The sequence below is a fragment of the Oenanthe melanoleuca genome, chromosome 3, assembly GCF_029582105.1.
Source record: "Oenanthe melanoleuca isolate GR-GAL-2019-014 chromosome 3, OMel1.0, whole genome shotgun sequence".
NCBI lineage: Eukaryota > Metazoa > Chordata > Aves > Passeriformes > Muscicapidae > Oenanthe > Oenanthe melanoleuca.
This window is the reverse complement of record NC_079336.1, coordinates 61,627,729-61,640,976: the sequence shown is the minus strand read 5'-3', so window position 1 is coordinate 61,640,976 and position 13,248 is coordinate 61,627,729. Positions and strand designations below refer to the sequence as shown.

The 13,248-nt window shown below is 38.9% G+C and overlaps 1 protein-coding gene across 8 annotated transcripts in view; it reads right to left on the bottom strand.

Annotated features, from left to right (window-relative positions):
• MAP7 (microtubule associated protein 7) overlaps window positions 1–13,248 on the bottom strand; it is a 106,409-nt gene that overhangs the window by 16,235 nt on the left and 76,926 nt on the right. For 4 of the 8 annotated variants that reach the window (XM_056488903.1, XM_056488904.1, XM_056488901.1 and 1 more), the window contains exons 6-10: window positions 12,751–12,861; window positions 7,314–7,427; window positions 3,807–3,931; window positions 1,329–1,438; window positions 666–943 (exon numbers count right to left, since the gene is read on the bottom strand). In XM_056488903.1, coding sequence (XP_056344878.1) covers window positions 666–943; window positions 1,329–1,438; window positions 3,807–3,931; window positions 7,314–7,427; window positions 12,751–12,861 — 738 coding nt within the window. The remainder of the gene's footprint in view (window positions 1–665; window positions 944–1,328; window positions 1,439–3,806; window positions 3,932–7,313; window positions 7,428–12,750; window positions 12,862–13,248) is intronic. The other 4 variants (XM_056488908.1, XM_056488909.1, XM_056488905.1 and 1 more) reach the window with 1 other exon arrangement.

Sequence of the window (13,248 nt, the reverse complement as noted above, 5' to 3'; positions counted from 1 at the left end):
TTTCCCTTTTTACACTTAACAGTCTTTTTTTTTTTTTTTTTTTTTTTGTACATCCTTTTCTGCATTGCTCCTTTTCAGGGTTGGTAGGGTTTGGTGTGGGTTTCTTGTTTGTTTGTTAACTATTTTTAATAACTCATTTTCCCTTCAAAATTCTCCCTATTCCTTTTTACTCTTCTCCTTGTTTCTTTGCATTCCTCTGTATTCTGCTAATCTCTCCTGTGATATGGTCCCTCTGCCATATTACACATAAGCTAGCAGTGTTACCAGCACAAGTGCACTGTATCTAGCAGAGCTGGAAATTCTCACTGCTACACAACCTCATGTGGTGGCTTCCTGTACTGTTATGTCTTCAGACCATTATTATTCTGCTTCAACAGTTTGTAAAGAAGCTGTGTTGTGGTATGGGGGACAAAACTCCTGTCCAAAAGGGCAGAAAAGAGGCTTGTGATGCCACACTGTGAGGCAGCTTGGCATGTTGTTCTGACTTAGAAGCAGGAGGGCTTCAACCTGCCTATAATTTCCTCATAATCAACATACATATGCAGGAGTGTTGTGAAGAATTCAGGTTAACCTTTGACAGAAAACTACTGAAAGCTACATCATTTCAGAGAAAGGGAATGAAAAATATAAACAGTTCTTTATCCTAAAGCACAGTGTGTCCTTACCTTGAGTTAGCTCTGCTTGGACAGTGAGCTGTTCCTGACTTGTGGGCTCTCCAGCACCTGCTGAAGTTCCTTTACTCTCTTCTGTCCTCACCTCATTGATCTTTTCAGGCTCTTTTTCTGGCTTTTTCTTCTCACCCTCTGGCTTGCTCTCTTTCTTGACTGGCCGGATGTTGCCAGGAGACGGAGGACGTGTCTGAGCAGAGATTTTGGAGGAGCCAGGTGGGGAAGTTATCTGCTTGGGTGTGCCAGGCAAATAAGGCAGAGACTTTGACGCATGCCTGTGGAATGACAGAGTGACAAAATGCTGGTTTGCACCTATATATCACTTCTACAACCATAGCAGCCAAAAATAAAACCATGTCTCTGTCTCTCTATCACGCAGGACTGCTGGCACAACTGATCTGGTTTCATGCAAAATGCCTCTCTCCAGCTCTCCAGATGCCTGAGCACTGAGCCCAGCCAGGAAGAAAGGAACCAAGTATTTTCATACCCCTTCCCCTCTGCAGAGCACTAGCAGATTTTTTTTTTTTTTAAGCAGGACTCTTTTTTTGCAGAGAGAAAACATCCACGTCATCAAATAAGTTTGCCCCGTTTCACATTTAATTAACAGAACAATCACAGCTGCCTATATCTCATGTCCAGCTAAGCATGTACTTGACTTACCAAACTGGAGAGGGAGCTGATGATCTAGCTTTGAGGCTGGAAGTAAAATGACCTCCTTTAAAGTTGGCTGAGAAGCTGGATGACAAATGGTCCTTTTCTCTTTTGTCAGTCTATAGCTCAGCAAACAAAAAGACAAAGTCAAGCCAGAGTTCACACAGCTAAAGAAAGCAAAGCAAGCTCAGTTAAGGATGAGGAGTTGGGGGACTGAGAAAAAGCAGTGCTGAGTCAGTGGTTTCTAGAGCTTGTTTAACAAGTTCCTTAGTATTGATCCTGTAACCTGACACCATCTTTGTTAGTAGACATGCATTTGACAAAAAGAATACTTCTTAATTATTCTCTCATGTCCTAAGATGTAAAGGGCTAATTTGCAGAGGCTTCTTTTTTCACAGGCAGGAGAACTACCATTTATAGTTTGATCTTCACTGGTTGCCACAGAGTACCTTCCACTACTTCCCATAAACACAGGAGCTCTTTTGAAGAAAACACAAAACAAACTCCCCCTGCCCTTGGCTCAGACTTGGTCACAGTCTTCCTATATAGCACAACATTTTGAGTTCATGCTCACAAGTGAACACCACACATGTCCTCAAATCCTCCAAATATGGTTGACCAGTCATCCTATTCTTTCTTTTCTTGGATGATTTTCCAGCACATACTTTTTGCCATTGGTTCTTATACATGATAGTGATTTTCTTTTTCCTTCTTTATTTTTAAAAATAAAATTTTTTAAGTTGAGAAACATTTCTAATAATACAAACCAGAGTTACAACCAAACTACTGCTTTAAGGGAATATATCAAAATTTAGGCATTGATATATTTCCCATATTTAAGTATAGATGAAAAACTTCATGTTTGGGAAAAATGAGCTCAGACCCTGTGAGTCTGAAGAATAGGAATACTGGGAAGTACACTGAGCTGCCACTCAGCCAGCATGATGCAGAGGCTGCTGCTCACCACCTTGGCTGGGGCTGAAACACAACTCCTGCAGCAGGTGTGTCATGAGACATTGAGCACCTCACCAGGTGAAAGCTGTGCAATGTTCGTCCCCTGGACTGAAAGCCAGGTTACCAGCTGGAAAAGAAACACTGCAAACAACTTCATGAGCACATGATGTGCTGAGTTATCAAAGTAAACACAACTAGGATAAATGCATTGCAATGAACAAGAGTTTTGGCTTGCTAGCAGCAACTCTCTATTGAATCTGCTTTATTAGTACAGAAAGCAGAGCATCAGAAAATTTTTCTTCATATCAATAAAGTAAAAAGCTGAATTCATACAGAAGTTTGCAGAAGCATAAAAGATTCTCCACAACATACAGGCAACTGGAAACAGCTCTTAACTTACTCATTTTATATTAACAACAGTTTTATATCACCTTTTCACCAAAAAGTAACAACCTTTCTTCTTTTCAATTTAGGGGGAAAAAAAGCCAAACCCCAAATCTCTTGCAATCAGAAAGATTCGAGAGGAAGAACCAACAATGCTCTATGCACATGCTAGAAAATTTCTCTAGGAATACATACTAAGGCTATGCCTTAGCTTAAACTTCAGTATACTACCCTCTGCCTGAAAGATTAAGTAGTGGCTATGACTCATGGCACTTTGATTAACACTGCTTCCAACGAGGATGTCAATAGCAGCACTGCCTCTTGACCTCCTGCCCATCAGGCCAAACAAAAATGCAAGCACCTCTCACACAATGTGCTGCAGAGATGACTTCAACTCTTCTCACACTCTAACTCAGGGTGTAGAATATAAGAAAAATAAAACAGATCAGCAAATTAATCTGAACTGGGTCTGACTGCATCCCACTGGCTTGGAGCACAGTCAACACAAGTTTGTTCCACTGTTTTGATTTTCTTAAAAGTTCAGATCAGCCTTAGTAGTGCTGCTAAATCATTTGAGATGAACAGTGACTTGTGGAAAGCCTTGCTTATAAACCACACTCCTAAACCAACTTCTTCCTTCCCAGTAAGGGAAAATTTACTAGGCTGGTGTCCTAAGACAGGACAGATGGAGAGTACTCAGTGCTCTTGTGTATAGAGACATGTGAGAGCATTCATTCCCTCCCTCTTTATTCTAGGGTCTCAGATGAATTTCCTGGAGACCTCAGAAGATACTAAATTCTGGAATCTTTGTGAAAACACCTGCTGGGAAAAACAAGTTCCCCAATGAAGGAAAAGTGGCAACATCATCTTGGGCCTTAAAAGGCAGCAAAGAATCCACTTGAGAATGGGGCACTGTGACTGACTCTGCGACATCTAATCTGCAAACACAGGTGCGTGGAACACATAAGCATTTTTCAGGCTGTGCCACACATAACGTAGCACATTTCGGTTAAAATCCAGCCAACCAGGACACAAACTGGAGAGGGTGGGGACAGGAAGTATCCCTGCAGCTATCCCAGCCCTGGCAAGCAGTGCAGCCAGGTGGCCATGGCACGGGACACGAAGCACAGGTGTGGCTGCCAAGCTTACCCCCGCAAGGTGCGTTGTTCTCCGACGTCCAACGGCGTCAGTAGAGGCGTAAAGCTTTGCTCGTTCTCCTGAGCTCCTACAGCTCATGGCCTTGTAGGACAGAGGACTGAGGGGGCTGCAAGATGCTGAACGGGGACAAACGGGGATAACTACGGTGTTGGATGGTTTTGTTATTTAATAGTTTTAATTACAGAGTAGCATTGGAGAATTGACAGAGGAAAGCCAGCAGGAACAGAAACGACCGAGAAAGACAGAAAAGAAAGAAGGTATTAATACACAGAGAAGGGACTAATTATCAAGTCAGAACCATCATTTGACACATTAGCTTGGCCACACGTACAGTAAGGATGCAAGTTCAATAGGTGCTCATGCACTTCTCCATTTGTAAACTAATAATTTCTTTCTAAAAAATTACGAAGCATGCCATGATACTGAGTAGTAGATAGCATTTTCCTGTTAAGTTTTTGTACAACTGGTGGTTCTGAAAAAGCAGTAGAAACAATGGCTGGTCTGAAAGATTAGCTTAGTACACACACTGAAATGAGTTTCAATTACATTCAGAATAGAAAGCAAACGAAATCAGAATGCCTACGAATTGCGTTAGAAGTGAAGAAAAATTAAAGGAGACATACACGCAAAGATCAGAACCCATTAACAATACAAAACAGTTTCAACTAGGAAATCCATGAAATTGCTATCTACAATTTACAGCAAGTGATTTGTTTTCAAAAATTCTTATTTTTAGGAATCTTTTAGCCCATCATATTTTTTGATACTTCTAGAATAACAACTTACTCAAATACATTCTCAACAGCAAACAATTTTACACATTAAAAAAAGCAGGCTGACAACAACAAATCAGCTTGGAAATTATTGTTTGAGTAACCAGGATAGCAGCTTTTGTTGGTTTGCACAAGCAAAAAGACTATTATCATAAGATCTGACAATAGCAGGAATCAGATATACAGTGCTCTGATTTTATCATCAAAGAGAACTTAAACTGCAAAACATATGAGAAACTTCTTGCAGCAAAGTGTTCTTGGACTTTCTCTTTATTTAATTGAAGGAGAAGTTTGGGAAAAAATTAAGGTATTAGTGAAGCTTTATTTTTCTGCTCCTGTTTGTCTCTTCTAGTAATTTAATTGAGTCTTAACATAATTATTATCCAGCATGTCTCTTGAGGAAAAAATAGGGCCTCTATATATTATCTTTCCTATTCTTTTTTTTCCCACATCAATGAAATTTACATCCTCTATTTCCTTAATGAAAAGCCAAACCAAACAAAACCAAAGCAGTATTTCTAGCCTGTACATCCCTCTCTGAGCACACTTGAAAGAATGCAGTTCCACATACAGTTAATTCTTCCAGTCTTACAAAAGTACAGCTGCTGTTACAGGAAGAGCTCATAGACTTAACAGTACTAATGCTGCAAATTCTCCTGCACCAAGAGATTAACATTATGAATAAAGGGTCTCATGTAAGTGTTACAGCAATGGCACTAATGCTTGCCTTATAGTTTATAGGGATTTATGTTTAATGAGGAATTATGACTAACTTAAAAACAAGCAAGAAACATGAAAACAGGGATTTTTGTTTGTGTTTTTGTTTTGGTCAAGGGCATCTAAACCAGATAAGAGGCAGTGGCATAATGCTTTATACCACTTATAATTTATGTGGCTCCTGCTCTGTGATTCAATTCCCCTTCTGCCTGCTGATTATCTGAAGTTACCACCAAGGATGACAGCACAAGTATTAAAAGAGAAACAGTTCATATTCATTTGTGAAGTTGCCAAACAATGCCTTAGGCAGAACTTCCAATAATTCATGTACTAACAGGATTATATCTATTCAGAAGAGCTTTTAGAAAGCTATTTTAAAAACATTTTGTTTTTGAAGGATTTATTTTTAAAAAAAGATTGAGAGGTACTCTTACTCTGGATGTCCCTAATAGCTCACTTAAAATTTAAGGACATGAATCCATATTTAACTCAGTTTGGATTCTTTACATTGCAATTTATTTTTTACATCCAAAGGGCAGGGTAATTTTCCAGGGAATAATGACAGGCTGGGATGAGTGGAGTGCTCAGAGCACAGCTGTGAGCCATTGCCATCATCTGACCATTAATCTCCAGGAAGCATCCTGTATGAAGGGGCTGAAGTTATTGCTCCTTGATAATAATACCTGGAAAACAATGAGCAGATGGATTGTTCTTCTGGTGGTATAGCTCCAGTTAGCACAGGGAAGGCATTTCAGGGCTTGCCTTGGACTGAACTGACAAATCAGTCTTTCCTGCTACTTGTAGCCTTTCTCAACATTCCACTCAGTTTAGAGTTGGTTATGCAGTATAAACAAGAGCAGTCACAAAAAGCTTTATGCTTGATCCAGGAAGGTAACCACTTACATGCTGCCTTCTCAAATATTACCTAATAAGGAGCTGAATTTCCAATACCCTTATCAATAGGTGATATTAAATATTAATTCCACGAGCTATTGTTTCTGAAGAGTAAAAAATAATTCTGTGCTTGTTAATTCTACTATTTGCAGATTATCATCCACATTTTTTCTCCTACAGCACTACCCCTGTGGAACTGTACCACAGCCTAATTAGTTATAAGAGTTCTTAAGTGAAAGCTTCTTTAAAAGTAATCTTAGCAGATCTCTGTTCCTTCTTACCTTCTATGTTCTTTAATTAGAATAAAAATCCTGTCCACATCAGACAAGAAGGACTTGCCTAGACTTAAAATAATATATTGCTGCACGTGTTAAGGGTGTAATGGTAAAGTTCCCAGTGGATGATTATAAAACATCTTATTATAAAACATCCTATGATAAAAGAAGAGGCAGCTGTCACCTGCCTAAAATACATGACAAGCAAGCATGCTGTGGTTGTATTTGGAATACAGTTTTGCCTGGGCCTTCAATTACCACCTAGTGATATCATCACATTTCTGCACATTAATCTTCCTTCAGTAAGTACCATCAGGAGGCTGTTCTGGGGTTAGCAGATAACTTTAGAATTATTACAACCTCACTAAACCTGCACATTTAACTTCACAGGTATTCAATGCACAATAGCCAGGGCCTATCTTTATTAAAGTCTAACTTTGTTCATGTGGGAAGTGCTCTGGTAGGGGCTGAAACTCCTTTGCAGCAAGCAGCTCACAGCTTTAGCAGTGGATATGCTAAATCATCTCTTTCCAACAAGGTGTGCATTTCCTTAAACAGCCATGGTCAGCGTGATGGTGTTGCACTGCATGTTTTGTATTCATTTACTGCACTGATGAAGAAGCATAAGTAAGAAAGAGGTAGTAGGAGAAAGAGAAAGATGTAGCAAACAACTGTACAGAGAAGCTTTCATGCTGTCATGCACACTAATCACGAGTGTTCAAGTTTGTTCTGGGATGCTACCATACACTCAAAATTAGATCAATGACTTTACAACATCCGGCAGGGAATCTGGAAAAATAAATGTCTGAGACATGAAGCCTCTGTTCTTATAGGATTACCTGCATCTCCAGACAATGCAGCTGTGCTTTTACTCCGAGCCAGGAATGAGTGTGTGGGCGTCAGGAGCCTGCTAACGATGCTGCTCTCCCATGGGCTGAGCTGAAGACGGCGAGCTGAACGTGCACCATACAAGCAAGATGTTAGATCATACACTTCACATGCTGCACAGTGTTAGTACCATTTCCTCACTTGCATACCATGAAAATCTTGAAACTGTCCACGATAATTTGCCATTTTGCATTTTATTATTTCTCCTTTTTAGCAGAAGAATTCCTATAGAAATATGTACATCTGAACATTTTATTTGTGTTACTGCCTGTGGCATAACAACAAATTGTTGCCAAATGAATATGGATATTTTTCACATCTGCCACATTCCATGTTAGGAATGACAGGATAATTTCCCTGCTAGAAGAGCAATGAGGTTTTATCAAAGTATTGCAAAAGGACAGTGTGCCTCAACTGCAGATACCAAGCTCAGCAGCTACAGTTGTCTCAGTAATAGGTGAAGCCACAGGAAACAGTAAATACATGTGATCATTAATTCTCTGTCCAAAGATCCTGCTAATGATCAGTTTCCATGTAGAACAGTAAAAAGAATCAATTTTTCATAAAGTTGCTCTGTTTTGAAAACGCACTCCATGTTGACCTGGCTGCAATCACACTGCTACTTTGCTTTCCCCAGTGTTGTCTAATGCAAACATAGCTTGTCAATATAATCCTTTTATCTTGTAAAGTTCCTTCGCTTTTTAAAAAAAATACTAATTAAACATTTATCATGGTGAAACGTCAACCAGTAGAATCCTGTAAGTCACTTTCTGTATTGAAATGGGTATTTCCTTGACATTCCAATGCAGTAAATTGTTTTATAATGACTATCACAAGCCAAAACATTCAACTAGTTCCTGAAGTAGTTCATTATAGTAAGCTTACATTATAGCAGTAATCTTGATATTGCAAGCAAAATCAGGTCTTCTTATATCTCAGCATTCATTTGCCTTAGTTTAGTATTTGCAGCAACAAAATTGCAGCTTGTATTTATGAGGCTCAATCTCTATAACATTCATTGAAGTGACTGGCTGTAACAAACTTGACATTTATTTGCATTTTTAAAGGAAGAGATCCATCACTTTTAATAGACATAAACTCTGAATCTGTCTTTAATCTACTCCTTGCTGAGCCCCTTGAAAAGAGAGGCTGATCTCTATCTCCTCCTACGAAAACATAACTGCTTAATCTGCACTCAGTGCTGTTTTGCACTTCTCAAATTGTTCCCTTAAATTCCACTAATACAATAAGGGGCATTACTATAGAAATATAGGACTCTCAAACACAGCAGGCTCTTTTCCTAACTGTCCTTTTACACAATGTACTATTGCTAGAACTTTTAGTGATTAATGGTTCCATTCTGCAATGGTAGAAATCATACAGACACTCAAAATACCCTACAGAGACCTCCATTACAGCACACACATTATCATTAAGCTTGCAGTTTAACAATGAAGAAATCACAGAGCGACCATTAAGCTGGATGCAGAAGTGGTAAAGTCTATGCTTGCTTTCCTCTCCAGGCACCATGCTCAGTATGATCACTGCTTAAACCTACTGTTGCAAGACAACAGAGTTTTTTGGGTTTTTTTTGGGTTTTTTTTGTGGTCTCAGGCTTCAGTAGGTGAGGCTCACAGATATGATTGTGGGTGAGTTTGGAGAACTCTTCTAGTGTAGTTTAACATAAAGATCACACAACTTCAGAAAGCAATCCCTGATATTTCAGGTCAGTAAACCAGTACTATATATACACCATCCATTTTCTTGAAATTTATCTTTACATGACAAGTAAATGTCACAATGAAAATATGGCCCTGTAGGCCAGCTGCAGGCCTTACATCACATATAAGCCCTCAGAGATGAAGTAATCTCACGAAAAACCAAAACCTTTCTTCTCTGTATAAGCAATAGGCCTGGTTCAGAGATGCCAAGTAGTTTTAGTCAGGACCTTGGAGTGAAGTGTTCCTGATTCTCTACAATGGGTTTAGATCAGTTTGTTTGATGCACCTTGGCCTTGTGGGCCAGGGTCATCATGTACTGAATTTTCCAAAGGCAGCTCCCTGAAAGCATCACACTTCACACATTCAATACATATTTTAACAGATTAGCACCACCATTCACCTAGAACAGACAAACTTCTGCCCACTGGTTCCAACTACAAGAGTATGAATACCTAAATGCATTGAACTGCTTCAGTTTGGCATCCAAACCACACTGGAGCAAAACTGAATACCAAACAAAGAACATCCCAAAATAATAAGATCAACTGTAAGAAAATGAGGTCAGGGGGTTTTTTCTTGCTCTTTTTGTTTTTAATGCCTCAGGTGACATTTTCAAGACTTAGTCTTTCAAGCCATCTGACAGACAAAGGGAAACAGTATTATTTGCTCTCATGATGTGTTAAACTATCGCTCTAAGGGCTATTTATAGAATTCTAGAATGGTTTGGGTTGGAAGGGACCTGAAAGATCATCTAGTCCCAGCCTTCCTCTCGTGGGCAGGGATACCTTCCATTAGACCAGGTTGCTCAAAGCCCCATCCAACTAGACCTTGGGCATCCACAATTTCTGTGGGCAACCTGTTCCACCTGCCTCCACCAGCCTCAGAGTGAAGATTTTCTTCCTAATACCCAATCTAAACCTTTCAGTTTGAAGCAATTACCTCTTGGTCCTATTACTACATGTAAAAAGTCCTTCCCCAGCTCTCTTGGAGGATGCTTTGGCTGTAAAGTCCCCCTGGAACTTTCTCCAGTCTGAACCCAGCTCTCTCAGCTTTTATTGCTGCATCTTCACACAGGAAGCACATTTGTGATAGGCTTGCTGGTACAAGGAAGTACCCTTACTCCCAGCCACAAGCAGGTTATTTTTAACAGATTAAAGATCTTTATAACCTAACTTGTAACGAAAAAACACACAAAGTTGCAGGACGCTGGCAAAAGTAAATTGATTACAATAATCTGTATTTGTCTTCAGGATATACAATCTGAATACTGGAAAGTTATCTTAGCAGCAACAGAATAATTTGCAAGTAAGCAAACAGCAGCATTTGATTAGTTGTAGGAACAGATGGGAGGCAGGGATTTAACAGGCCTTCTGATGAGCACCAGGAAGGAGACTCTCATTGATAAATGTGGTGTTTGCTTATACACATACACAATATGCTGAGGAGTAGATAGCGGAAACTGCTTTTTCAGCAGGAAACAATAATGGAGTCTTCTATAATATCTTCTATAAGGTTGCAGAAAACAGTGATTGAGACCATCATCTGCTTAAAAGAAAAATCACTGCAGAGAAGGGGAGGAAAACAACTAGTGTGCAAGTTTTGCAAAACTTAAAGTATGTAACTCATATCTCATGAAAAATATTATCCCCTTGCTAAGCTCTCCTTAAAGAGCACAATTGCCAAAATCTCTTGGTCAGCCACAGTTTTCTCCAGTTGAATATGAGTCCATGTTTTGTTACAGTTTCACTAACTGCAGTAACATGAAAGCATAATGAGAAGCCTGTTCTAGCTGCCCAATTGTACAACTGTGATAGAGCTACATAACAATACAATAATTGAAATGAAATTAGCCAGTCTTTTAGACAATTAGTTACTGAAAACTTGTCTTTTGCTGCACAAAAAAAAAAAAAAAAAAAAAAAAAAAAAAAAAAAAAATTGTCCTTCAAATGTTAAAAAGGTGCTGCACAATAGATGACAAGTTCTTGTTGACAGCTATAAGCCACTTAGTAGGTAAGCTTATCATCCTTATCTCCAGCTCCCTGTTTTGCAGCTAGGAGTCTGTATTGCAGACAAGGTGTGATTGGGTGCCCTCTGAAAGGTGAAATAGGGAGCAGGCAGGCACAGCCTTCCTTTAAGCACTTGCCTTAAGAGGTTGAGGCCACTGGAGAGACTAGTGGCACCTCTCCAGATACATGGCTCAACTAGATTTAGGTATCTGACTTTGCATGAGAAAAAGCATTTATAGTTTTTGGATTTACTTTCTGTCTTGGAGTCTGCAAAAGTCACAAGAGATTCCTGAAGAGTTCTGTGCTGTTTTAGTAAAAATGCCAAGCAAAGAATGCCTCAGCATTTTGACACATGGCCATAACTTCCACATTCCTTTTCTTTCCCTACCACTAGACTGCCTACTATTCAGTTTAACTTCTCCTGAACTTGGAATGAGTGGCACAAGCTAAAACACTGTGTCCATAAGAGACTATACTTCACACTTAATGCTTGCTGCTGTTCACCTACCCACATCATCAAGATCCTTCCTCAAAAAAGCATCCCCTGGCAAAGAACAGCAACCATTTGAAAAAAAAATATACACACCTGAAAAGCCAATAAAGATAAAACTGAACTGGATTCCAACATTTAGTCAAGAAATGACTGGTGCTTAAATTATCTTCTAATTTACTACTGTATTTTTCACAAGTTACCAGACTGTACAACTAGATTAGCCCACTAGGATGAACATGGCTCATCAAATCAACCACATACACGTGTCCATGCATACTTGGAACTAAGGCACACAAATAATGACATCAACCAGACAACAGAACTAAAAGTCCATTTAAAAAATTGGTTTTTAAAACAATTTGATGGTTTGAAATGGGACAGAACTCATTCTCAGTAGAGGACAAAAAAATCCCTACCAAGTACTTTACTGTAAAGCTCTTTGCACAAGTTACACAAGACACATTCTTTTATAAAACTTTTAAGCTCAGTACTTCAATCTCATAAGTCCTCAGAACAGAGGCAGCAATTCAGCTATGTTAATTTTTAAAAGCTTGATGGTTTATCATTTTTCAGACTTGTAAACACCAAAAATGTACACTGAAATGAAGCAATCTTTGAGAAATAACTGGAGACAAAAAGTCAATAAACAGACAATATGGAAAACACCCACACCTCTTCCATAAAAATAACTGGAAATGGCAATAAAATAACCAGAAATGATAATAAAGGAACTGCTTGAAAGCTTCATGCAACATGTTTTTAGACATTAAAGAACTATTATCAAAAAAGAAAGGAAAACAAAATAAAATAATGACAAAATTGTCTAATGCGAAGAAAAGGTCACACATGACTGCATGCACTATGGAGTGATGTATTCTTTCAATAGTTGTACCTCATTTACTAAAAACCTGACAGAAGCACTGCTTTTATCATTTGTTAAGGCAGAATTGTTTAGGTAAGTTCTCTTGTTTTAAAAAAACAAGAATATTTTTGCTCTCACAGGAAAAAATGTTCAACCATTTACTTGTCACATTTGAAGTCTTTCCACTACCACTTAGATGAAGTACAGAAAACGACTTCAGAAGCTTGTTTTATGTGCAAAGTAATACATCAGTATAGAACATTCTTTCTTGCTGCTCTTTTAATGCTTTTTTCTTCAAAACTGTACCTCTGTCTGGAGAATTTAGTAATGTTGCAGATGAGGAGGAGAGCCGCTTGTTTATGACTGGATCAACATGTTTCGAAAGGTTCACTGTTGAAACAGACCGCCTGTCTCGATCTAAAACAAATGGAGATAATGCTAATTGACAGCCCACATGCAGTAGTGCAAGTTCCTAGCTCACTAGTGGGAGGAGGAAAACAGGACTAGGTCACTCCTGCTCTACCACAAGAACTTCCAAAATAGAATGGATTTCTCAGCAGATGTTGTACAGGTGACTCAAAGACTGGGCACAACACAGTTTAAGCTTCAAATGTGCAGAATATTCTGTTCATTATCACTCAATGGGTTGCAATCTAAAGACTTTCAATATTGTCAGAAAATCTTTGCTCAGAACTTATAATAGAAGGCTTCATGGAAGGACCAAGATACTTGGAAATGTAAAGTTATTCACTAAAAAACCACCCTGGCATCCGAATAAAAAGTGACAGGGCACTGTTACTAGGA